At 47.6% G+C, this 26,970-nt stretch overlaps 2 protein-coding genes across 4 annotated transcripts; one reads left to right on the top strand and one right to left on the bottom strand.

Annotated features, from left to right (window-relative positions):
- Positions 1 to 2,839: 2,839 nt before the first annotated feature.
- Positions 2,840 to 14,151, bottom strand: Lrit1 (leucine rich repeat, Ig-like and transmembrane domains 1). Its single transcript, XM_042690369.1, has 4 exons — positions 14,030 to 14,151; positions 10,424 to 10,890; positions 5,724 to 6,029; positions 2,840 to 3,825 (listed from the first exon to the last, which is right to left on the bottom strand). The coding sequence occupies exons 1-4, from the start codon at positions 14,149 to 14,151 to the stop codon at positions 2,840 to 2,842; spliced, it is 1,881 nt and encodes a 626-aa protein (XP_042546303.1).
- Positions 14,152 to 17,516: 3,365 nt separating this feature from the next.
- Positions 17,517 to 26,349, top strand: Rgr (retinal G protein coupled receptor). Of its 3 annotated transcripts, none has more exons than XM_042690353.1 (7): positions 17,517 to 17,595; positions 19,195 to 19,351; positions 20,644 to 20,765; positions 21,041 to 21,194; positions 22,430 to 22,547; positions 25,642 to 25,755; positions 26,218 to 26,349. In XM_042690353.1, the coding sequence occupies exons 1-7, from the start codon at positions 17,517 to 17,519 to the stop codon at positions 26,347 to 26,349; spliced, it is 876 nt and encodes a 291-aa protein (XP_042546287.1). The 3 variants fall into 3 exon arrangements, with proteins under 3 accessions (XP_042546287.1, XP_042546286.1, XP_042546288.1); XM_042690352.1 differs by having other exon boundaries at positions 20,617 to 20,765; XM_042690354.1 differs by lacking the exon at positions 25,642 to 25,755.
- The last annotated feature ends 621 nt before the right edge of the window (positions 26,350 to 26,970 follow it).

Raw genomic sequence — 26,970 nt, 5'->3', positions numbered from 1 at the left:
CTTGCCTTCTGCCTAGTTGGAAGAAATAAGAGACATGATGGAGATGCCACAACTACAACCAACATCCAAAGCAAACTTGTAAGGTAAAACCACCAGAAGTCATCATGGAGCATCATGTCATCATCTTCTAGGACACTCAGAGATAATTCAGTTTTCATGAAATGACTCATACTCACTATATACTACAAGATTAATAGATAAACCAGACGCCATTTATTTTTTGTACTATGGTAATTTTTGAAGTGACTTAAATATTTTTGGGGACAATTCAGAATGACCTTTCCCTATAAAAGCCAATCAGGGAAAACCAAACATATGAAGGGAGGTTGACAGAGGGCATTGGAAGGCTGAGGATGACTATTTTGAAGACGATGGACCATGAATGGGGATCCTAGAAAATCACTGGAAAGTTTAATCTGTTCCTTCTCCTCTTCCCCCTTTGAATCACTTGATACCTCCCAAACATCTCTCTCTCTTTCTCTCTCTCTGATATTAGCATACTAGCTAATGCATGCTTCCAAGTTCCTGATTTTTCTTCAGAGTTCACTAATGTCAAATGTTTGGGATCAATAATTTTTCAGTCAGGCTTAAGTCAACATTTAAAGGCGACATCTTTGATTTTTTGTGGTTGTGTGTGTGTGTGTGTGAGAGAGAGAGAGAGAGAGAGAGAGAGAGAGAGAGAGAGAGAGGGTTCTAGGGTTTGAACTCAGTACCTGGACAGCACTCTACCACTTGTGCTACAGCCCTACTTCCGGCTTTTGAGTAGTTTATTGGAGATAAGAGTCTCACAGGCTTTACTCCCTTTGCATGCTTCAAGGTGTAATCCTCAGATTTCAGCCTCCTGAGTAGATAGGATTACAGGCGTGAGCCACTGACATCTGACTCAGAGAGCTGTTTTTGCCTGCTACATTTATATTTGTTCTGATTTAAGAGTTGTTTGCCACTCTCCTCCTGTATTCAACTATTCTAATGAAGTCTTGAGAATCCATAGACACAGTAGAAATATATATAATACACCCAGATAAGGGGTTGACAAACTATAATCTATGGGCTCAATCCAGCTTTTCATCTGCTTTTTTTTATAAATAACATTTTATTGGTCCAAAGCCATGCCATTAACTCACAGATTGTTATTGAATTTACATCCCATTACCAGAGGTGAACATTGATAAGCTCCATAATATTTATTATCTGTTTTTGTTTACAAAGAAACACTGGCCCTTGATGTAGAGAGTCTCAGTCATCATCAAACTGAATAATTTTTCTTACCAATGATAATGGCTCACAGATATAATCAAATATATCCCTTAGACAGTGGCAGAAAAATATCCAGGTGTTGAAACTGTAGGCCTATATGCACAAGTGTTGTCATTGTGTTGATCCTAGGTTTCAGTGCCTCCGAAACAACTCATTTTCCATAGCGAATCTATTATGGATCACATTGCCAAGATCCATGCCAAATAAAGACCCTTAGTCCAGCTAAAAACTTGTCCAACCCAGATCCCAAAAGATAATCCACCTCTCCCCTGCAAAGATCAATTCTTTGGTTCTCAGATTTGTCATCTGCAGAATGAAGCAGAATTGGGTTGTCATGAGAATTTAAATGTGAGAAAATTAGTAGAGATATTTTGAAAGGTCTTTTGTAAGTGTGAAAGGGATTTATATCTTGTAAATATTTCCATGATGTACAGTCTCTTGCTCGTGACTAACAAAATAATTCCAAATATTCTCAGCTGTTGCCCCAGAGTTGAAACTAGGTATTTTGGTTGCTCCCTGCTAGAGCTCAGCTCTGTGGACAAGAAGCAAGTGAAGCCATCCCTTCCCTGGGAATATGCATTCTCTCCTGTGAAATGAGACTCCAACCCAATGGTTTTCAGCCTTATGCAAAACCGAACAAAAGTCCTCTTCTGAAGTGGTCCACTGAGTGACCAGGAGGGCTCCAAGACATTTGCAAAACCCCACGTCAGTTTCCATAGGATTCACGGAGGTAATGGCCATCTAGGGAGCCTGGCAACACTAGGTATAAAAATAGCTCTTCCAGAGAAGGTCTGTTGGATTCCCTCCCTCCTCGCACCCTGAGAACAAATGAGCAAAACTCTCCTGGGCATCACCCAAACCTTAGAATTTATTGAAAATCGGTTATCTCTGAGCAGCAGAGATACACTGAAAATAAATGTTGGAATTCAGAGAATAGATGTTAGAATTCCATCACATCAATGAGTGAGGTGTCGGTGTGTGTGTGTGTGTGTGTGTGTGTGTGTGTGTGTGTGTGTGTGTGTGTGTGTGCTGCTGTACTAGTGTTTGAACTCAGGCCTCAAGGCCTCATACTGTCCCTTAGCTTTTACACTTTTACACTCAAGGGTGGCGCTCTATCACTGGAGCCACAACTCCCCTTTTGGCATTATGCTGGATAATTGAAGGTAAAGAGTCTCTTGGATGTGTTTGCTCGGGCTGGTTTTGAACAGGGATCTTCTGATCTCCGTCATCTTCCTTTGTAGTTTTATAGGTGTGGGCTACAGTAGGAGCCTGGCAGCTTTTGCTTTTATTTGTTAGGCAGCAAAACACTGATGGATAGAGGCCAATTACTTAACCCCTTCATGTTTACCCTTTAGGAAAAAAAATAAAATGGAGAGAAGAACCGGTGCCTGATAAACCAAGGATGGCTTTCAGAGTTGAATGAGTGAATGCAGTATGAAGGACTCAGGACAGACCCTTCCTGGCACACGATTGCTTAAGACAGCGTTTGCTGTCCATCCAGTCGCTAGGTCGCAATGGCCGAGCCCATGTGCGGGCGTCAGAGTGACCTGCCTGACCTTGACCGGGAAGCGCGGAGCAAGCCTTAGCAGAAGTACTCATGGATGCGCCTGCCCGCCCTGACCCCCAAGGCCTGAGAGTCCAGGCTGGACCTGGCCGAGAGGAGCCTGTCCGCCTCGCTGAGGCTATTCCTGGAGAGCAAGTCGGAGCCATCCTGGCTGTGGCGCAGCCTCTCCAGGTGGACGTAGGCTCCCCCGGCAGCGTCGGCCGAGCCCCCGGCGGCGGCGCGGCACTTGCGGCAGCGCCTGCGGAGGGCCCCGCAGCAGACCAGCAGCGTGGGGGGCAGCGCGATGATGGCGGCCACGCTGATCACCACCATGTTGATGAGGCGCTGGGTGCCCTCGGCGTCCACCACCTCGTCCGTGGAGAAGATGACGCACTGCTCTCTGCGTGGCACCACGCCCCGCGCGCACACGCACGCCACGTACTTGGTCTTGGGCGCCAGGCCCTCGATGGTCACGCTGGTCTTCCCGGGCTGCACCATCACCCTGCGCATGTCCCGCTGCCCGAACACCGCGTAGAGCACGCTGACAGCCGTGGCGTTTCCAGAAGGGGGGTTCTTCCACACCAAGGACGCGCTGTGGTACGTGTCCCCCACCACCTTGAGAGACCTCACCATCTGGGCCTCCTGGGGCTCCTCCTGCCGATCCAAGGCGGAGGCCGCGCCCATCTGCAGATGCTGCAGGGTCAGTTCCTCCTTCGGGCTGGCCACTGAGGGCCGAGGGCCCCGGCCAGGAGGCTCGGGAACGCGGGGGATGTGTCTGGCCACCAGTTTGTTGTTGTAAGCCGCGGCCTCCACCCCTTCTCCTACCCTTGCCAGCAAGGCCCCTGGGATCCCCCCACTGTGCTCCGTGGAAGTCTGGGGTTCCGTGACCAGCAGGGAGATGAGCGTCTCGGAGGTTCCCAGGAAGTTCTGGGCCTGGCAGATGTAGTCTCCAGAGTCCAGGCGAGACACTGCAGGTAGGTCCAGCAGAGACCAGCTGGAGCCATCGCTGGAGACTTCTTGGTGCACTAGGGAGAGAAGAGGCAGATGTGGGAGGAGGAATGCATTCAGCTCCACCCCCCCCCCCCCCCCCATCTTCTGCCAGCGTTAAGTTCACAGCTCCTGGTTTGCACACTCGATCATGAATACCTTGTCATCCCAAGAACACACTGGCAGAAATTCAGCTTTCACATAGTTCAAGGATCAGTTCATTGGATCATTCAAGGCCAGACCCTTGCATTCATAGCTGAATGCCATTGGCTTAGACTAGCCAAGGGTCTCAAGATTACCCGGGCTCCAAGTGTGAGGAGAGTCCTTGGAACTTCAGGCAGAGGCTGAGCCTAAGAATAAACTGTCATTGAAATTCTGAGCTGTTCAGAGTGCTTTGCTTTGTTTTGTTTTTGGCACCTGTGAGGCTTGAACTCAGGGCTTGGGCACTTTCCCTGAGGCTCTTTTGCTCAAGGCTAGCACTCTACCATTTTGAGCCACCGCTCTACTTCCAGTTTTTGAGTGGTTAATTGGAAATAAGAGTTTCATGGGGACTTTACTAGCGGGGCTGGATTTGAACCGTGAACCTCTAATCTCAGCCTCCTGAGAGGCTGGGATTAGAGGCAACTGGCTCAAAGTGTGTTTTTTCAGGGTGCTGGAGTCTTGTAGAGGCAGGTGCATTGGAAGGGAGGCTGGCCAGGTAGTGAGCAGAAGGCAAAGGCCTAGTTGGAAGTTCCCTTCCCATCCCTACTCACACCCACTACCAAGTCAGCCAGAGCACCTTTACCTTCTTGATTTACACAATGGAGCTTTGGGTACCATTTTGTTTGTGAATTTATTTATAAACCCCTTGCCGATCTAGTTGAGTGAGAAGGCCAGGAGGCATGTGAGGTTTACTGATTCAGTGCTAAATCATTCCTCCTCCACCTCATTTTTCTGCCTGTGGATGGCTGTGACTCCCACCTTCTCTGTCACCATGGCAGAGATGAATCATTACTGCCCACACAGCCTAACAGAAATAGGACACACAGTTGGAATCCTAGTTTTTTTCTCACAAGCTGTATGATGTAGGCCAAGCATTTACTCGCTTGCAAAATAAGGATAATTAGGTTATTCTTTAAAGTTCAATGACATTCTGGGCAGAATTCACTTCACATAATGACCGACACAGATGAAGGGCTCAGGAGATGATAACCTCCATTAACCCTCGCTTAATATTCACAATTGGGAAACTTGCTATCAGTATGAAATACATTAAAAGAGGGCTGGGAATGTGGCTTAGCAGTAGAGTAGAATGCATGAAGTCCTGAGTTCAATTCGTCAGTACCACATAAACAGAAAAAGGCAGAAGTGGCAGTATGGCTCAAGTGGTAGAGTGCTAGCCTTGAGCAAAAGTAGCTCGGGGACAGTGCCCAGACCCTGAGTTCAAGTCCCAGGACTGGCAAAAACAAAAAAAAAATAACACTACAAGAGTGTATTTTGACCAAATATCACTTTTTAAAATTCTTCCCAAGATGGTCCTGAGTCTTGAATACAGGACAGGTTTGGAACATGGGGACAAGGGGCCTTAACAATTTTTAAGTTGTTGATACTGAGTTGGATGCTATCCAACTCCATTCAGACAAATGAAAGTCTACCCTGAGTCCCTCGAACATTACAATCCAGTCTGGAAGTCTCTGAATAGATAGGACACTGGTGGCTCACATCTGTTAGCTCACATCTGTTAGATATCAGGAAGCTGAGATCTATGAATCACAGTTCAAAGTCTGCGAGAGTCTTATCTCCAATTAACCAGTAAAAAAGCTTCACATGGAAGTATGGCTCAAGTGGTAGAGTACCACCCTTGAGTGAAAAAGCCAAGCAAAAGTGAAAGGCCCTGAGTATAAGCCCCAGTACTGGCACATACACCCTAAAAATGTTCCTGCTGTAGTTCACATACCTGTGCCATTGACTGGGTGCCCGTTGGCTCTTCGCCAGCTCATCTCAGGCCCAGGGACCCCAGTGGCTCCACAGCGGAGCAATACCGTGCTACCCACAGGTGATATGATGCTGGTCACCCCTGGATGCAGCTCTGGACCCTGACATTTCCTGAGCTCCAGTTGGCTGAAGGCCACTCCAGCCAGGCTACGTGGGCTGCCACACTTCAATCTGGCTTCAATGAAGACCAAGTTTGGGACCCAGCCATCCAGAAGATGGACCAGTTCATATAGTCGGCAGTCACATACCCAGGGGTTGTCCTGTAGACCTGCAGGAGTGTGTGAGAGAAAGCAAGAAGTGAGGCCAAGATATCCAGATCCTCAGGTCTGTCTTTCCCCTTAGGTAAAATGAAGCAGCTCAGACAAAGTAAGTAGAACTGGCCTATAGGCCCAGCTCCCTGTCTTGTTAGTTATATGATCTTAAACTGGCTTCTTTATTTTGAATAGCACCATTACTTTCCTTCTAGGTTCTGTCAGCATAAATAAAAGTACTGGGCAAGTCACACGGCATACTGACAAAATGCAATTACTGACGTCATACTAAAGCTAATTTTTTCAAGCCCCTGGTGGGGCAGGGGGCAGACTGTAATAATTGGAATATGCCAGAATGCATTTTGCTTCTCTGGCTCCTGACCCTTAAGCCCAGGTATCCCAGGATAAATGGCAATAAGAATGGTTCTGAGTAACAGTTCCCCTTTGACAAATGGGGAAAAGGGTGGAGTATGAAGAAAGGAAAATCAAATTTCATGATATATCCCCAGACCTCTTGGTGTTGCATATTTTTAAAGAAATGAGCAAGGCACTGGTGGCTCACACCTGCTATCCTAACTACGGAAGAGGCTGAAATCTGAGGATCATGGTTCGAAGCCAAACCAGGCAGGAAAGTCCGTAAGACTCCTATCTCCAATTAACTACCAGAAAACTGGAAGTGGTGCAGTGGCTCAAAGTGGTAGAGAGCTAGCCTTTAGTGAAAAAGCTCAGAGACAGCACTCAGGCCCTGAGTTCAAGTCTCATGACTGACAAAAAAGAAAGAGAAAAGAAAAGAAAAGAAAAGCAAGCAGCAGGCAGGCAGCAATGAATCTTGTTGAAATTGTTTTGAGAAAGGGTGAAGGAGGGCAGGATAAGAAAGAATGATAGAGGGGATGAGTTTGCATTTCTAAAATATAAGATGAAAGCATTTATTATAATGTTCTGTTTTGTGGGGAAGGTGTGCCAGCACTGAGAGCTTTAACTCAGAGCACTGTCCTTGAGCTTTCTCACTCAAAGCTGATGCTCTACCACTTGAAACACAAAGCCACTTTGGCTTTTTGGTGGTTAATCGGAGATAACAGTTTCAGAGACTTTCCTGCCTGGGCTGACTTTGAACCCTGATCTTTAGTCCCTAGCCTCTTGAGTAACTAGGATTATAGTATGAATCACCAGCATCCAGCTGTGATTTTCTTTTTGTATCCCCCAAGGCTTGCTATTAAGTTTGATAGAGTATAATAACCCATGATTTGTTATACATTTACGCACATATATTTGGAGAAGGGGATGTCAAAGAGAAGGAATGTTTGGATCTGATTGCATGTCACTGACTCTCAGGTCCTTTTGAGGGCAACTGGGGTACCAGTTTCCTCTGCCTCCTTGCTCCATCCTGCCAAAAGCTGATACCTGGTGTTCAATGCACTCATAATATATCTACAACTCAAGAGTCATCTCCACCTCAGCTCTGGTGGTAAACTACTTGGGAAAAGGCTGTTACAAAAGAATCAATGCAAAAAGTAAAGTAAGACAACAGTAAAGCTTTCACCCTTCAGATTGACAATAGTAAAGCATTTTGACCAGTTTGTTAGTTGAATAAGGGAATAGATTTCTGATTTCTGATGGTGGTGGTGGTGGTGGTGGTGTGTATATACTGTTACTAAGGCTTGAACTCTGGGCCTCACACTGTCAGCTTTTTCACTCAAGGCTGATGCTCTACCCCTGGGCCATACATCTACTTCTAGATTGTTACTGGTTCATTAAAGACTCTCATGGATTTGTATTTCTGGGCTGGCTTTGAAGCTCAATCCTCAGATCACAGCCTCTTGAATAGCTGAGATTAGAGGTGTGAGCTACCAGTAACCAGCCTAGATTTCTGTTTTGTTCATTAATGTATATCTAGTACCCAGAATTGGATGGCACACACACACACACACACACACACACACACACACACACACACACACACAAATCACTGGGTGATTACAAGGAATGAATGATCTTGACTGGTGAAATGGCTCAAGTGGTATAGCACCACAAAAGGAAAAGGGAAGAGAGAGGAAAAAAGTGTGTGAAAGAGATAGATAGAATGTAATTTGTTGGCTGGAGGCAAGGCTCAGCAGTAGAGCACCTACCTAGCTAGCACAAGGCCCAGGGTTCAGAATTAATGCTGTCAAAAAGAAAAAAGAGCTAATGAATGAATGGTCTTACACAGCAGGGTGGAGAGTACGAATTGTACCAGCCATGTTTGAACTATGAGGCTGAGTGTAAAATGCACACTATGCACACTCCATGACTTAACAATTGTACTTTCCAGCTCTTATCCTTCAGCAACACGTGCGTTTGCACACAAAAATATATTTCCAAGAATGTTCCCTGTGACATCCCAGGTGTTAGCAAAATAAGGAAGACATTCTAAAGGTGCTTTGAGGAGGGATGGCTACTATACTATGTGGTAAAGTATACTATGGAATAATGTGCAGTAGCTTAAAAAAGGCAATTTGTTCCGTTTGCCATAATTGAGAAAGACCTCTGAGATACATTGTTAAAAGAGAAAGATAATGCTATGTATTAAGCAGATAGATAGATAAAAATGAGTAATACATGCACACATGTATGTAAGAATTTGTATACATATATGAATGTATTGCAAAAAATAGGGATGTTTTTGGAATGAAAGAATGAGAGTAGGAAGGCTAATGACAAATGGGTCATTAGTTTTCTTGGTTATGTTTTAAATGTTTATATTTGTGTAACTGATACATAATTCAAATAGATTTTCCAGTTATGCCTCAACTGTCATTCTGAGGTCAAGGTGGGTGCCTTGGGAAGAAAATGGGAATTAGTTCACCTGTTAAGTCTCTGCTTTGTTACAAAGAGGAAAAGGAAAGATAAAGAAATCGGGTAGCCAGGCACCAGTGACTCATGCCTGTAATCCTAGCTACTCAGGAGGCTGAGAGCTGAGGGTTGCAATTCAAAGCCAGCCTGGGCAAGGAAAGTCCGTGAAACTCTGATCTCCAATAAGCCACTCAGAAAACTAGAAGTGGTACTGTGGCTCAAGTGGTAGAGGGCTCACCTTGAGCTGGAAAATTGAGGCACAGCGTCCAGGCCCAGAGTTCAGACCCTACAACCAACAAAAAAGGAAGGAAGGAAGGAAGGGTAAGAAAGAGAAAGAAAGGAAGGAAGGAAGGAAGGAAGGAAGGAAGGAAGGAAGGAAGGAAGGAAGGAAGAGAAAGAAAGAAAGAGAGAGTGGGGGAGGGAGGGAGGGAGGGAGAGAGAGAGAGAGAGAGAGAGAGAGAGAGAGAGAGAGAGAGAGAGAAATCTGGTGATGTGATGCACAAACCTATTGAACCCTGAGGTGGGAAACTGAGTCTCAAAGGGAGCTTTCTATTGCTCTTATAACCTGGAAGACCTGTTGTACTTTTGTTTCACTTTGTCTTGTTTGAGGGTGTGTGTGTGTGTGTTTGCTTCTGTTTTTGTTTTTTTTTTTAATTCACAACACTGGGACATGAATTGCTACAGTAGGGCTTGAACCTTGAACTCCCAAGAAGGTTACATTGTGGCTTTCTCCATCTTTACCCAAACACGCTAGGAAGTTATGACCTTTATTTTCCAGCTAAAGAATCAGATTTAAGCCTGCAATCCTAGCTACTCAGAAGGCTGAGTCCTGAGGATCATAGTTTGTAGTCTGCAAGACTCTTATTTCCAAAAAACTACTCAGAAAAATCTGGAAGTGGTGCTGTGGTCAAGTGGTAGAGTGCTAGTGTTGAGCACAAAGAAGCTCAGGGACAGCACCCAGGCCCTGAGTTCAAGCCCCATGACTAGCCAAGAGGAGGAGGAGGAGGAGGAGGAGGAAGAAGAGGAGGAGGAGGAGGAGGAGGAGGAGGAGGAGGAGGAGGAGGAGGGAAGGAAGGAGGAAAGAGGAGGAGGAGGAGGAAGGAAGGAGGAGGGGGAGGGGAGGAGGAGGAGAAGGAAGAAGAAGAAAAAGAAGAAGAGGAGGAGGAGGAAAGGAAGGGAGGGAGGAAGGAAGGAAGGAAGAAAGGAAGGAAGGAAGGAAGGAAGGAAGGAAGGAAGGAAGGAAGGAAGGAAGGAAGGAAGGAAGGAAGAAAGGGAGGAAGGAAGGAAGGAGGGAGGGAGGGAGGGAGGGAGAAGGAAGGAAGGAAAGAAGGAAGGAGGGAAGGAAGGAAGGAGGGAGGGAGGGAGGAGAGGGAAAAGGAAAGAGAGAGGGAGGAGGAGGGGGAGGGGAAGAGGAGAAGGAAGAAGAAGAAGAAGAGGAGGAGGAGGAGGAGGAGGAGGAGGAGGAGGAAGGGGAAGAAGGGGAGGAGGAGGAGGAAAAGACTTAGAGAAGCTTAGGAACTTGAACTTATTCATGACCTCAAGGCTCCTAAGGGAAATTGAGATGGAGGATGCCATCGCTTACCTAGGACCAGCCTGGTGTGGTGGCCTGGAAGGAAGGACCCTGTCTTCAAGTGAGCCCAGGTGAGCAGCAGCTCCTGCGGTAGCCTCATCAGCTGGTTACTGGAGAGGTCCAAGAAGGTGAGATTTCCTAGGAAGCGCGCAGCCTCAGGGGGCACCACAGAGAGGCGGTTGGCCTGCAGGTCCAGCAGCCGCATCTGGGGGGCGTCCCTGAGCACAGCCCAGGGGAAGGTGACCAGGCGGTTCCCAGGCAGCCGCAGCTCCCGCAGGCCATGCAGACCCCGCAGCATGAGCACACTGAGCTCACTGAGGGCATTGAAGGGCAGCCACAGCTGCTCCAGGTGGGCCAAAGACCTGAAGGCATCCCCTGGCACCCTGCGGATGGCCGTCCGCTCTAGCCGAAGCCTGCAGGTGTCCGGAGGGATAGATGCTGGCGGCAGGGTCATATCAGGGTCACTGCAAATCACTGTCCTGGGCAGAGAAAATGAGAGATATTTGAGCCACTTCCCATACGAACTTGACTCCCAGATCTGTCAGTTAACACAGGGCACGATCTCAATCGCAGGATGGGCTCTGGAGAGACCTGGGAACAAGCAGCGGCGTGCTTGGGCTTTCCTTTTGGAGGACTATTAATCTCAGAGCAGCGTCTATCAGGCACTGGTGGCTCATGCCTGTAATCCTAGCTACTCAGGAGGTTGAGATCTGAGGGTCGTAGAAAAGTTTGTGTGACTCTTATAAAACTACTCCAATAAAACTACCCAGAAAAAGCTGGATGTAGAGCTGTGGCTCAAGTGGTAGAGCATTGGTCTTGAGCAAAAGAAGCTCAGGGATAGCATCCAAGCCCTGAGTTCAAGCCCCAGTACTGACAAAAAAACCCACAATAAATACATTTCTTTAAAAAGGGATAATGTACAAATTCAGCCTAATGCCCATCACATTGTAAGAGTCTAGAGTTACTGGTCACTGTCAAAACCTTCATCATCGATCAGGGAGTCTTACTAGTGCCTTCCATTGTTCTTTCTGCCCAAACAGTAACAGGTATGCTAATCTTTGTTCTCTTATTTGTGTGTCTAAAGCTGAGGTTTGAGAGACCACAGGAAGCAATTCTGTCCCCAAGGCTGCTACAATTTAGGGCTGTGTTTTATACCATCAATAAGAATGGTACACTCTCACGAGGTTAGATGGAAAAAGAGGTTGGAGGAGGGTAATAGTTCCAAGGGATGGAAAATTTGGAGGCTGGGCACTGGGGCCGAGCCCATGTACAGAACCCATCTCAACAAAGGTTTCTCTACTCACACTGGTTGAGGTAGCATGACCATACTTTGCTCGGCTAAAGGTGTCATATTCTGTAATGTCATCATGCATTGCTCAAGTCCACCTTTCCTGATGCCATACATAGGCTACTCAAGGCAACTGGGCTAGGCTTGTTTTTCCTTATAAATGGTGCCACAGCAATGGCGCTCCCATTGAGGTAGAATGCCTACCAAGTGTTTGGCCAATCAGAAGAGACTGAAGTCACAGCCCTTGGTTCCTACAGTTTGTAATCTACCTTAGTAATCTACCAGAGTTCAACAAAAATAAACCATTGAAGACAAATGGTGTTTTCAAGGCAAAACACAGGTTGTTAGCTAGAAGGAAAGGATTTGAGTGGAAAGAAGGGAATCAATGGGAAAATACGGGGGGGGGGGGGGGGAGAAAAGAGTCAAGAGCACCAGTCAAGAACCAAATATGTAGGGCAGGGTCACTTAAGCCAATAGCACAAGGAGCATGAGAACACATTAATCCAGGGGTCTAGACGGGACCCTCCCAACCACTTTCACACTCACAAGGACATACAATCCGTTCATGATACAGGTGTACGGTACAGGATGAATACCACGATAGAGTCTCTGAGAAGCCTGGTTATAGCTGGGTGTCAGGGAGGTAGTTGAGATTCAGAAGGAACCTTGTTCTAAACACACAATCTATGCCTGTGGCCAAAGGGGATCTCAATTCCTTTGCCACACCTCAGAGCCTCATTCTCCTAGGACGCTCCATGCCGAAGGCTGGTACATAGCAGGAAGGTATAACCAATTGTAAGAGCTCTAGTTTTAGAGGAGGGAAAGGCTATCTTCTGATATTGGGGGCCCCTAGAAATCTCTCTCCAAATTTCACTTGCCATCCAAAAGGAAATTCTGTTGGCAGGAGCTTTTCTCTGATCTCTCTCCATGGTAACATCCTCAGATGGGAAGATGCTGGGAATTTGATATTAAGAGTATTCATTATCCCTTAAGCCAAATATGGGATTATTCCTATTGCTCAGACCATACAGGGTGTCTTTCTTAGGGGTTTCTCTCCAATCTCTGCCTCCCTTCACCCCCAGAATCAACTTGACAGAATCATTGGAAGAGTAGCTCTGGTAATGTTCTCCTGATCAGAAATCAGCAGTGGCTTTCTGTACCCACCTAAGACAAAGGAAAGAAAGAGAGGATGGAATTCCAAAACATTGGGGAGTTGGTAGGACAAGGCTGAACCAGAAGCTGAAATCCTGGCAAGTAAAGAAATATAGAGGTCATTCATGGATAAGCTGAGAAAAACTAGAGGAAAGATGGTATACGGACTGTGGAAGAGAGGTAGAAAATCAGCCACAAACCACAATGGCCCCAAAAAGGTTCCATGGAAAGAAATAAGGAGAAGATGGGGATGTAGATAAGGAAGTCAAGACTGAAGCTGACCCAGGCAACAGTGGCTCAAGCCTGTAACCCTAGCTACTCAGGAGGCTGAGATGTAAGAATTGCAGTTCAAAACCAGGCCAAGCAGGAAAGTCCATGAGATTCTTATCTCCAATAGACTACCCCCCAAAAAGCTGTAAGTGGAACTATGGCTCAAGTGGTAGAGTATTAGCCTTGAGCAAAAGAAGCTTGGGTACAGTGCCCAGGCCCCAAATTCAAATCCCAGGACCAGCACAGGAGAAAAAAAAAAGAGTGAAGCTGGGAAAGGACAGAGCATGCTTGAATGGATTGGACACTCCTGCAGTTAGGAGCACCCACAAATAGGGGTCAAGGCTGAAGCTCCTGTGGGCTTGCAGAGGGAAGGCATACAGAAGCATCATGGTGTGAAGGAGTAAGGGAAAATTCCTGGATATGGCTGAGTATCCCAGGGATCTGGAATAGGATTGGAAGAGGCTGAGGACACAAGAGACTGGGAGCCATAGAAAGGAAGATTAAATGGAAGGAAGCAAAGAGAGGAAAAGAAAGATGTAAGGAGAGAACTTCTTGGACCTTAAAGAAGGTTCCTCCCCACCAGGATCCTAGAGAAGGACATGGGGAGGACTTCCAGGAACAGGAATACCTCTTTCCACTCTCCTAAGTCAAGGTCCTTGATTAGCTGTTCGTCAGAGCAACCCTCCTGCTTGCTGGAAGATGAAAGAGCACAGACAACTCCCATAGGAGTCTGGGTTCCAAGAGCCAGGGAGGACAGGGCCTCACCCGGTCACGGGCCACAGGCCCTGGGTCCAGCAGGTCCTTATTTATCAAATGATCTCAGGTAAGGATCAGGGCTGAGCATCCAAGCCCTCCCAACCCAGCCTAGGACTTAGCAACCCACCCCACCCTCACCCCCAGTGCCATACCTGGCTTTACTGCCATCGCCCAGGATGTGAAGGCTGCAGCTGCATTGAGAGGGGCAGGAACCCCAGGCTTGATAGGGCCCCCCAAAGACCAGGAGCCAGAGCATGCCCGCTGCTACCCACATGACTCCTGGCTCCTCTGTGGTCTGAGCAGGGGGCCTTGACCTGGTCTTCTCCGTCCTGCCAGCCCCACAAACCCAGCAGCTGCCCACTTGCTTGCTGCCCTCCCTCTCCACCCCTGCCTAAGGCCATCGGATAAACATGGACAGGCTAGGGATTAGGGAGGGAAGCCCCAGCCACACCACTCAGCCGCTTATTGCTTCCTGAATCACTCAGTCCTGAGGGTGGGGGATGGAGGACCCCTTTCCATAGCAACAGCTCCAGGTCCAATAAGTCTGGGATGCAGCAAGACAAAGCAGGTGCACAACTGGCCAGAAGCAAACTGACTTCTGGATTGGCTGGTTGAACTGCCCAACTGCAAAGTAATCCACGCCAACCAGGCTGGGGGTAGCATAGATCTATTTCATTGGGCTGCAGAGGATGAGGGAAAATGGAATCAAAACTCAGACGTCTAATGAGGGCCTTTGGAAATTCTCCCCGATGACATTCTCTTCACTGAAAAAGCAGTATTGAAAGCAAGGCCTTCCTGAAAGTGTCAAAGGCATTAGAAGGACCCCACACTGCAGAGCCAGGATCCTAGGTTCAAATCTTAGCTCTTCTATTTACAGATCCTGACCGGTGTGCACATTCCTTCTAAAAAGGAAATAAAGTTATTCTACCTAGAGTGCTGATGAAAATCGAACAAGCTGAGTTTCTGTGGCCTTGACCACCTGGGGGAATGGAAGCTCACTCATCGGTTGCAAATATCCTGTTCTATTGGAGGTATCTACTCATGGAGAAACTGGAAAGATGCTGATATTTCAGAGACCTCAGAGATGGTTCCCATGGGTCTCTGAACAGTGAGGTCTCATCTGGGCCCTGCTAGGTATTATCCCCCAAGCTAAAGGGAAGGGGCATGTTTGTAGGAAGGTAGAGGTCCCTACCTCAACATATTGTACTCCAAGGAGGGTCTTAGAACAGTACCTCATACACTTTGTAGAGAAGATACTTGCAGTCTTTACCTGTTGTCTCCTCCCTAATGTCAGCCTGCCAAACCTTGGGGACTCAGCCAGGGGTGGTGCTAAGTCACACTCAGATGACTCGTCCCTTTGCTCTTCACTTTTGACTCTTTTTGCTTTCTGGTCCAACATCTCTACTCATATCCTTTGTCTTTTCTAAAAGGTTCCCCTGTCTCTCATACCCAGGGACTGGACAGGCCTAGGTTAGAGAAGTCTGATTGAGGAAGATACCTAGAGACCCAGTATATGCACAGGTAGTGCCTACCTGTGGCATAAGTCTGTTTTGACAATATTGAATTCCAGAAGACGATGGCTTCTAGTCACTTTCTCTCATCCAAAAATCTAACTAATAGGATTCCCTTGGTGTTATTACTGTACCTGGAGCCTTCCTTCTCCAGCCAAAAGACAAGTTTTGTCCTTTGATAATCAGGGCTATCTTTTCTTCTTTGTCTGGGATTCTTTTCCTCTTTCATCTGCCTAGATGACACTACTGTTTTGTTATTTTTAGTTCCAGTAACGGGGCTTGAACGCAGGGTACTATCCCTTAGCTTGTCTGCTCAGGGTTAAGGCTCTACTATTTGAGCCATAGCTCCACCTCTGGATTTCTTAGTAGTTAGTTGGAGAGAAGAACCTCATGAATTTTCCTGTCAAGGGTTAGCTTCAAACGATGATCCTCAGTTCTCAGCCTCCTGAGTAGCTAGGATTAGAGGCATCAGCCACCACAGCCCGGCTCTGACACTTCTCTTTATTGCTGGCCTTCTCCTCTCTCGTCTTTCATGAGTTCTTTCCTGCAGTATTTCAGAATAAATGGTTAGAAATTGGGAAAGGGCGGGGAAGGCACTGAAGGATATGACTATAAGCTCAGCTCCCAGGGGTGGGCAGGCTCACACATCAATGGGAACTTACAAGAGGGAAGCCTGGGAATGGGACATTCAGAAGGAGCTGCTTAATTAGCCAGAGAAAAAATGTTTCTGAAAAGTACCCAGACCTGCAGAATGGGAAATGAGACATTTGTTCCAGCACCACCTAAAAATTATGGCAACACCTCAGGTTGATTCTTAGCTACTTTTTTGGCAGGGAGGGGGTCCGGTCGTGGGGCCTGAACTCTGGGCCTGGGCGCTGTCCCTCAGCTCTTCAGCTCAAGGCTAGCGCTCTACCACTTGAACCACAGCGCCACTTCCGGCTTTTTTTTCTGCTTATGTGGTGCTGAAGAATCAAATCCAGGGCCTCGAGCATGCAAGGCAAGCGCTCTACCAGTGAGCCACCTTCCCAGCCTTCTTAGCTACTTTTTTCTGCAGTTTCCTCATCTAAAATAAAGATGCCACCTGATTTATGGAGTCCTTTCTAGGAATCATCAGAAGATGTCTTAGCACAAAGCCTGAACTAAGTAGATACCAGTCACATCATTATTATTTCTCCGTGGTTCAGTTTCTTCATCTGAAAACAAGTTAAGTTGCACAGATCAATTTTACTGGGTGTGGGTTTCACCAGGAGCTGATATATAAATTGCACAAAAACTTCATTTGTAGAAGGCAAAGTTCTTAGTGGGTCATGAGGACACTTAAGAAGACAGTAGACCATTGGTTCCAAGCCAATGTCTTGGGATATGTTTTTAAATGCTCATAGAGTGAAAAAGCATGATGTGAGACAGGAAATGAAGGCTTGCAATATACATCCATGATGTGTTCTAACCAAGGCTTAGTTAGACAGGACAGAGCATAAATAAAAGATGCTCTTAAATTTCAAAGGAGGAAATTGAGAAGACCGAGTTGTCCCACTGTAGAGCATGAAGCTAGTTACTGGTCAATTCCAGACAGGAATCCCGGGCCTTATTTGAGGTTCTTTATCTATAATAGTAGGTAATACCCCAAACCTCATCCTTTCCTCAGTTGCTTCCAGCACATCTATGTGATCCTGTGAGCACATGCATGTGCATGTGCGCGTGCACGCACGCACACACACACACACACACACACACACACACACCACTCCTAACCAGTCCTCCTGAACAGCTGCCACTCCAATCCCTCCTTCGACTCCCCTCCTTGGTTATGCAATAATACTTTTCCAATTCAGCTCTCAGCCACATGCCATTTGGATCCTCAGACTTTAATCCTGCCTAGTGGGGCTTAAATGAATGAGACAGGGCTCTATTTTAGCTTCACAAAGGCCACACTGTCTGACTGGTGAATGGGTTCCTTTGGCTTGGGCCAAAAGGGTGATTTAGAGGAGGGGAGGCAAAAGAAGGCATTAAAACCCTTATTTCATGATAATCTGCATGTGCCAGCATGTGGAATGTTCTTTAAAAAGGACGGGTCTGATTTTGGAAAGACAGAGCAGAGCAGGACCACTGAGAGGGAGGAAGACCACTGATGGCAACATCCGGGGACCTGCCAACTGGCTTTGGGGAGCTTGAGGTGCTGACTGTGGGCACTGTGCTGCTGGTGGAAGGTGAGCCAGGCAGAGTGTTGGGTGGAACAGGGGTCCAGTGGGTTCTCAGAGCTCAAAACATAGCACTGGCCAGAGAAGTCCCCCAAATCAGCTGTGATGTTATGTCATCTTGACACCCTCTTCTGGTATTTGGACCCAAGGAATCTTAGGGCATCTCCCCTTTGGGAGATATACCACGCTGGATAGGAGAACAAATCCAGACACACGTAAGGGAGGCAGAGACTTGGAGGATGTATCCAGGAGTCAGCCAAGAACCCACACTCAAACTTTTCTTGTCACTCTAACCAGGAGAAAATATAATTTACTCCTGGGAAATTGTGCTAAGAATCCCATAAAAGATCAGGCCTTCAGAAGGCTCTGAAGGCAGACAGCTCTGTCACTTGCTTTCTAGGTGAGTAGAAAACCAAGACACTTCAGTTCTTCTAACTCCATAGTCTTGATACTGCAAGTAGATAGTTATGGGGGTTAAGAGATATCATTTGTGTAAAACTCTAGACTAGCTGAGATCTGAGAATCATGGTTCAAAGCCAGCCCAGGCAGAAAAGCCAATGAGGCCCTTCGCTACAAATAACTAAAAGCCAGAAGTAGAGCTGTGGCTCAGATGTTTAAGTGATAGCCTTGAGCACAAAAGCTCAGGGACAGTGCCAAGGCACTGAGTTCAAGCCTCAGGACCAGCAGAAAAAAAAAACTCTCTTGATGGATGAAGCTGTCGTTTAGAAAGCTCAAAGAACATTCCTGTCCTTTGAGGTATTACTGTCCTACGGTGAGGGATCAGGCTAAAATTCAAGTTCACCTTGCCATTTTGGGCCCTGGACAGCTTCCAGCTCTAACTTGAATCATCTCCCAGGCTCTCTCCACAGCCTCCAGAGAAGGCATTTTGGAATCTAAAACACCTGAGACAGAGCCCTAGCTCTGCCACTTACCAACTGTGTACTTAGGGCATGTTAGTGAGAGTCTTTAAGCTTTAGTTTCCCAACTGTACATGGAGAGGAGATGGTCAAAGAGAAGACTGAATGAGCTGGACACCTGTGTTCATGCCTGCAATAACTAACTACTTAGGATGCTAAGGTCAAATGGTTGCAATTTGAAGCTAGCCCAGGCAGGAAAGTCTGTGGAAGTCTTATCTCCAGTTCACCAGCCAAATTTCTTCCTCCTGCCTCCCCTCTTTAAGTCATCCTCTTGAGTTATGATTCAAGTGACAGAGTGCAAATTTTGAGCAAAAGAAGGCAAGGGAGAGATTGAGGCCCTGAGATCAAGCCCCCAGTACTAACATATACACATGCTCACGCACACACACACACACACACACACACACACACACACACACACACACAGACTGCATAAGCTGATCTTTGTCACATGCTCTTTTCAGGGTTGCCATATTTGCTTAGTGCTCATATTACATTGTGCTCCTCACAGCAGGAGGCCAGCCATGGAGCAGAGCATTCAGCACTTCAGTAGTAGTTGAAGAACTGCACCTAGAGAGTTGCTGGGTGTGAAGTGGGTGGAGACTGCTGAAGCTCCACCCACCCCAGACCCTGGTTGGGACCCTAAGTGACTCACAGCAGCCCAGATGCCAGTCCCTACCCTTCCTTTCAGCTCTCTCTGGTCTCAGCCTCAATGGTCTGACCATCTTCTCTTTCTGCAAGACCCGGGAGCTGCGGACTCCCAACCACCTGCTGGTGCTGAGCTTGGCCGTGGCAGACAGTGGGATCAGCCTGAATGCCCTGATCGCCGCCATCTCCAGCCTCTTACGGTACTAGCCAGCTCCCTGGTCCACAGACTCCGGGGCCCTGCCTGAGGCGTGACTTTGGGGTCTTGGGAAGCCAGGCCAGAATGTTTCTACCTATAGAAAATGAACCAATTGCAGAGGGTTGGGCAGGCTGAACTAGACTAAATTTGAATTCCAGATGATCACTGAAGAACCATAGCCAATATCGAGACATGGGGGTTGCTCAAACCTGAAAGATGTAACAAGCTCAAAGATTAAGAGCATGAACTCTCTAACAGGGTGGCCTCATTGAATCCTTCTAGCTTCCTCTTTCTGGCTCTTGGCAATTTTTTTACTTTTATTTTCTTGCTTTTCTGGATGTGTGTGTGGGGGGGGGGGTGTGAATGCACCTGAGCATACCCATCCACACTAGGGCTTGAACACAAGGCCTGGACACTGTCCCTAAGGTTGATGCTCTACCACTTGAATCACAGCTACACTACTGGCTTTTTGGAGGTTAATTAGATGAGTCTTATGGACTTCGCTGCCCAGGCTGAGTTCCTCAAATCTCAGCCTCCTGAGTTGTTAGGGTTACAGGCATGAACCATCAGTGAGTGGCTGATGATGTCCCTCACCTACTTTAGGAATTGAATATTATTATCTAGTTCATATGGGTGGCTGGAAGTATTGATTTAACGACTTACAAATAACTTGAAACAATGCTACCTAAGTAGCCCTAAATAAGTATTTGTGAGAGCAAACAGGATTTGGACTGGAGTCTCTTGTCTCCTTACATGCAAGCCAAGGTGTTCCCACATAGCTTAGAGAAGGCATTTCTAGATTCTTTCCTTAAGCTGACTGAGCATTTCACATCTGGGTAGGTCACTATAAGTGAAGGCTGATCTCATCCGGATGTGAAGGCTCTGTGGGGTCTAAAGCAGTGGACAAACACTTGGCCGACGGATCTGAGGGATGAGAGGCTTGGGGTCTTCCCTCTAACTTTGCCTTTATCTATGTGTGTGATGGGGACTCAGTGCCTTTTCCTCTCTAAACATCCTTCCTCCCCCTGCAGAATGAAGGCTGAACAGTTAAACCTCTGGCCTTGCAGAGACCTTTTGTCCAGCCTGCTACATGACCTGCACTAGGATCTACCCCTCCAGCTAGATGAGTTAAGCTCTAAAGGCCCTGCTTCCCTTCCTGGAAAAAGTAGATGACAATACCCTCTTCGTAAAAGCAGGAACAGCATGCAGGAACCTACCAAACTGCAGCTGGGCAGGTGTGGGAACGGGGGGCAGGGGAGGGCTGGAGAGATCACCTGGGCCCAATGTCTCCAACAGGCACTGGCCGTATGGTTTGGAGGGCTGCCAGGCTCACGGATTCCAGGGCTTCGTCACGGCATTGGCCAGCATCAGCGGCAGCGCAGCCATTGCCTGGGGACGCTATCATCATCACTGCACCCGTATGTCTTGTCCCCACCCCCAATGAAGGGATAGCTCAAGCTTTGGGTGTGGGGAGGAGTAGAGGCAAGGTGGGGATGGTCGTGAATAAGTTCTCAGTGCCTTCCCACAGGTGATTGGGGGGCAGGGGAGAGGATACACTCGTTCCAGGAAAGGAGGGAGGATGGGAGAGCATGATAGAGGCCTGTGTCCAAGCACAAGTTGTTGTTGTTGTTTTTCACTTGATCAGAGTATCTTCCCTGCATAAACTCTGCTTCCTCCTTTCTTGTCTGTGCAGGCAGCCTGCTAGGGTGGGACACAGCCGTTTCCCTGGTGATCTTCGTGTGGCTGTCCTCTGCCTTCTGGGCAGCTTTGCCCCTGCTAGGCTGGGGTCACTATAACTATGAGCCTTTGGGGACCTGCTGCACCTTGGACTACTCCAGGGGTGACAGGTGAGAGGGGGGGAGTGGCTTGCAGGCCCCTTGACCTTGAGTTTCTGGGACAAGGCTGTCTGAAATATCCATTAGCTCTTTCTTGGTCAGCCCTGCCTCTTCCCCATGGCTATCACCTGAGAGTCCAGGCTCATTTTGGGTACCTTCAATTATTTCTTCAGAGGCACACTAGACAGTCTCTTTGTCATCCAGAGACTCTCTCTCTCTCTCTCTCTGTGTCTCTGTCTCTGTCTCTCTCTGTGTGTGTCTCTGTCTCTGTCTCTCTCTGTGTGTCTCTGTCTGTGTCTCTCTGTCTCTCCATCTGTCTCTCTGACTCTGTCTCTCTCTGTCTCTCTGTCTCTCTGTCTCTCTGTCTCTCTGTCTCTCTCTCTCTCTCTCTCTCTCTCTCTCACACACACACACACACACACACACACACACACACATCAATGGTGGGGCTTGAACTCAGGATCTGGGTGCTGTCCCTGAGCTCTTTTGCTCAAGGCTAAGGCTCTGTCACTTTAAACCACAACTCTACTTCCAGCTTTTAGGTTTTTAAGTGGAAATAAGGATCTCATGGACTTTCTTGCCTGGGCTGGTTTTGAACTGAGATTCTCAGATCTCAGCTTCCTGAGTAGCCAGGATTACAGGTGTGAGCCTCTGGCACTGGCTCCAGAGGCTCTTTTCAAATCCTTGCCCCTAGAACACTCCATGAATGTTTCATCCTCTTGGTTCCACTGATATCGTTTGGTGAATACATCTCCTGAACTAAGTTCTTCCATTCTCCATGTTGGAATAACAACTTTAAGTTGAAGGCCAACCACTTGAACTTGAAGGAGCTTCTTCCTTATCTCAGCAATCTTGTCAGTTGTGGGGCTTGAACTCTGGGCCTAGGAGCTGTCCCTCAGCTCTTCAGCTCAAGGCTAGCGCTCTACCACTTGAGCCACAGCGTCACTTCAGGTTTTCTGGGTGATTTATTGGAGATAAGAGTCTTACAGACTTTCCTGCCCAGGCTGGCTTTGATCCTCAGATCTCAGCCTCCTGAGTGGCTAGGATTACAGGTGTGACCCACTGGTGCCCGGCTTGAGAAAACTTCTTGAAGAGATCAGCTGGGGCCAGGAGCTACCACACTCTGTGTGCTTGTCCAATGGAGGCTGTTCTCCACACCTGTCTGTGGAGTGCAGAGGCTGGTGGGCTTGGGAGGGCAGGTGAGCACTCTTGAGAACTGACCTTGTTCCTCAACGTCCTACCTGTAGAAACTTCACCAGCTTCCTCTTCACCATGGCCTTCTTCAACTTCCTAGTGCCCCTGTTCATCACACTCACTTCCTACCAGCTCATGAAGCAGAAATTCGCAAGGAGTGGCCGTCTCCAGGTAAAGAGCAGCTCCTAAAGCAGCAGAAATCTCTTGCTTCCTCCCAGGGAACATGCACGCTGTGATAGGTTTCTTTTCTTTTTCCTTTGTGCCAGTCCTGAGGCTTGAATGCTGGGACCAGGCACTGTTTCTTAGCTGTCTACCACTTGAGCCACAGCTCCATTTCCAGCATTTTGCCTGTTAATTAAGATTCTCACAGGCTTTCCTGCCCAGGCTAGCTTTGAATCTCAGCCCTCAGATCTTAGCCTTCTGAGTAGCTAAGATTATAGGCCTAAACCACTGGCATCCTGCTTCTTTAGCTTTTTATTCAAGGCTAGCACTCTACTGCTTGAGCCACAGCTCTACTTTTGTTTTTGTTTTTTTTTTTTTTGGTAGTTAATTGGAGATAAGAGTTTCACAGTCCTTCCTGCCTGGGTTGGCTTCAAGCCACGATCCTCAGATCTCAGCCTCCTGGGTAGAATTACAGACCTGAGCCACCAATGCCTGGCATTACTCACGGTTTCTATATTTGCAATCATGAAGAGAAATTTCAGCTTCCATAGAGCATGGAATGTGAAAGGTGAAAGGTTACTCTCCCTCCTCACCAAGTTCCGGGAAGAAGAGCTGGGATGGTTGGGAGTGATGCGTACCCTTCAACCCCAGGAGCCAGGGCTTCCTGCCAGATTCCGCCCATGCCTTCACACTCAACACTTCACAGGGATTTGAGGCTTAGCACAAAATTACAGACCCTTTAAATAACACTTCAGTTGCTTTCAGATGTTTGATTTAATCACCGTCACAGGCTGTTACAACATAAAAATCATACCTACAAGCATATTTGTCCAAGAAAAACAATGCTTCAAAAGAAGTCCTCTGGAATATTTCCACATTTCTGTATTCATATTCCCTTGCCACTTTTAACTCTGTTACCTGGGCAATTTAGCAAATAAGTCATAGCAGACAGAATATTTCGGGGGTATTTTTAAGACAGGTATTCAATATTACTTCATGCACATTGTTATTTCCTCTTGGTGACCACTGTCTGAGAAAGCAAAGCTTTGCTCGCCCTATTTTACAAACTGGATTGAGACAAAGGGAGGTTAGCTAAGCAATTTGCCAAAAGTCACACACCTGGTAATAACAGACATGGATCCAAATCTTCTCTGGGACTCCACCACCATAGTACTCATAGAGCATTAAAAAGCACACTCTCCTGCCAGGTGTTGATACTTCACACCTTCAGTCCTTGCTACTCAGGAAGATGAGATTCTGAGGATCATGGTTTGACGTTAACCTGAAGCAGACAAATCTGAGAGTTCTTATTTCTAATTAACTAGCAAAATGCCAGAAGTGGAGGCCTTGTGGGGGGAGGGGGAGGGGAAGTGGGGGAGGCAGGACTGAGCAAGAATGCTAGGTTCTGAGTTCAACCATAGTTCCCACACCAAAAAACTTTTTTTGTGGCAGCCAGGTGCAGGTAATCCTAACTATTCAGGAGGCTGAGATCTGAGGATCAAGATTCAAAGCCAGCCAGGGCAGAGTCCGTGAGACTCTTATCTCCAAGTAACCACCAGAAAACTGAAAGTGGTGTTGTGGCTCAAGTGGTAGAGCGCTTGCCTTAGGCTGAAGAGCTGAGGGACAGCACCCAGGTCCAGAGTTCAAGCCCCACAACAGAAAAAAAATTGTGGCTGCCTAGTAGTCCCTTCGTGTCAGTCTTTATTCATAGCTATCACCAATTATAAACAGCAGTATGCTATCCAGTTTCATTATGAAGACCCTTAATCTGCTTCCTCATTATTTTTAAAATTTCTGTGCATGGGGAATGGACCGTGTAGGTGGAGCTCAGCAGGAGATGCACATGCCTGTGAAGTCACAGAAATACAAGGACTGCACTGGGGCCAGGATCCCAGCTCCCAGCTCCCAGCTCTTAGGCCTGGCCACACCCTGTACTCTGCTCCCCCCAAGTCTTGTCTGCATACACAAAGCCACATTTTTCTGAAGTTCGGTCAGCCAGGAACTAAGGCTGGCACCATGTCTTTCCTGTTACCTCTGTTCACTTAAGCCATCGGCGATATCCCTACAGCTGAGGCACAGATGGCCTTGGAGAGATCTCAGTGGGCACCCACTGAGGTACAGATTCTTCTCCAGCCTCAGCTTCTCCCAAGTAGTCTCTTAGAGTTGATCCTCCCCCTACCTCCGCCTTTATTTTTTCTCCAGAAGAAGGGACAACTCAAAAGAAAACTATATCCCCTGGTTGGCCACTGGTAGCTGACACCCGTAACCCTAGCTACTCGGAAGACTGATAGCTGAGGATATTGAGGTGGGAAGCAAGCTCAGGCAAAAGAAAAACAAAAAACAACAACAGTATTCCATGAGACTCTTATCTTCAGTGAAGCAGCAAAGAGCCAGAAGTGCAGGTGAGGCTCAAGCAATAGAGTACTTTGAGGGGAAAATCCAGGAAAGAGAATGAGACCCTGAATTCAAGCCCCAGGACTGCACACAAAAAATGTGGCACTGATATTGGTATGTTACATCAACATTTTACTATGTAAGACTTCTGGAGCAAGCACGTAACAAATCCACCCTGAAAATTAGAGTTCAACGTTGGCGCCCCCTTGTGGCCCTAGATAGAACTTGAGGATCCACTATGCTCCAGGTGGGACCTGCTCCCTGGTTGAATCTGATGCCCTGGAAATCCATTGAGCTCTGACAGGTCGCTGTCACCAGGTGTCTGCTGCCACTAATGATGAGCTTGTTCTGTGCCTGGAGACCCTTTTGCACACACACAGTCACAGAGCCCTGAATACTGTTAAAGAGGAAAGATCCCCAGTATCCAATCCCACCAGTAGCCCTTGCCTCCAAGCAAGCCAGGTGTTCATAGGCTCTTTTTAAACAAAGCAACTGAACTCAAGTACACTTAAAAAGCAGGCCTTGGGTCACATGGTATTCCAAAGCAGAGAAACCCATAAAAGTCCTTCAGTCTTCTGCCGGTTCAAAATCTTCCTGAAGCCTTGCCCCTGCTGCTCAGAACTGGTAAGAACAGACCTAGTCTCCCTACCCTCTCTAGACTGCAGACAGCTGGGGTGAAATGATGCCTCTGATGCCTGTTTCTCTCCAGGTGAACACCACTCTGCCAACCAGGACACTGCTGTTGGGCTGGGGTCCCTATGCCCTCCTGTATTTTTATGCAGCCATCATGGATGTGAACTCCATCTCCCCCAAGCTGCAGATGGTACAGATACTTGTAGATACATCCAGGGTCCAAAGCTAGAAGGCTCTCCATTTTTGCATCTCTCTGTCTCACCTTCTGGTCCCCCTCCCCCACTCTCATTCCCTTCTCCCCCCACACTCCTTTTTAGAAGAGATAATGAGTGGAGAATTGGCCCCTCAGCATTCTCTGCTCACTGAGCTGAGCGATGGGTCAGGCAGACAGGATGAATGAGTTGATGCTACAGTCATGAGGGGCTGAGATTGGCGTGGATGGGAGCATAGGTGGATGGACTGGGTTTCTGCAGGACTTCATAAGCCCGACACATCTGCCAGCTACTCAGGAGAGGCCCAGAGGCTTCAGAATCAGGACTCCGTGATGGGCAGCCTGGGGGGGGTGTGGGTGGAGCAAGGAGTCACCTGGTGGGGATGAGGAAGAAGAGGAAAAACCCTGAAATGTCTTTCCTGGTCTTTTCTGCCACCCCAGGTGCCCGCCCTTATCGCCAAAATGGTGCCCACAGTCAATGCTATCAATTATGCTCTGTGCAATGAGCTGCTCTGCGGGGGATTCAGCCTGGGTCTCTTGCCCCAGAAGGGCAAGCAGGACCGCACCCAGTGAGGCTCTCCCTGGGCCTGCTCAGAAGCAGATCCACCTTCTGACAGCCTGGGGCGAGTTCCCACAACAAGATGCTGCTGTCCCAGAAGCCAAGCCTCAGCCACTCATCTACCAGTAATAAGGAACTGGCTGAGTGTGGCCCAAGGCTAGATCCAGGGACAAAGAGACACTAAGCTCCGTAGAAGAAGTCTTGGAAGAGTCACGGTCTCCAAGCTGAGCTAACCTGAATGTGACAAGCAATATGAATGTGGACTTACTAGGTTTCTGAGCACATCGCAAATGCTCATTAAAACAGCTATCCATCTAAACTGTGGCAGTATCCCCCCAGTGATTCAGTCTTAGAAAGGAGACAGATCCCTGATGGGAGGGGCTTCTGGTGGGAACTTGTCCCAGGCTATCAGCATTTAGACACTGCATATTAAACTGAAGTGGTGCCAGTGGCTTACTCTGACCCCAACCCATTCATCCCTGGGTTTTCCTATGCCTCCCACAGGGCACTTCAGGTGTGGCAGATGCAGAGTTCTAGGTGGGACTCGAGGGAATGAAAGAACAGAGAGATGAGGCTACACAGGAAGTCTCATAATGGAGGAGCAGCTGGGCCAGGCCCATCCTGTGGAACTTATG

This window comes from Dipodomys spectabilis, unplaced genomic scaffold (assembly GCF_019054845.1).
Source record: "Dipodomys spectabilis isolate Male_0828 unplaced genomic scaffold, ASM1905484v1 ptg000136l, whole genome shotgun sequence".
Taxonomy (NCBI): domain Eukaryota; kingdom Metazoa; phylum Chordata; class Mammalia; order Rodentia; family Heteromyidae; genus Dipodomys; species Dipodomys spectabilis.
The sequence above is the reverse complement of the archived record's forward strand: the minus strand, read 5'-3'. Positions and strand labels throughout refer to the sequence as shown.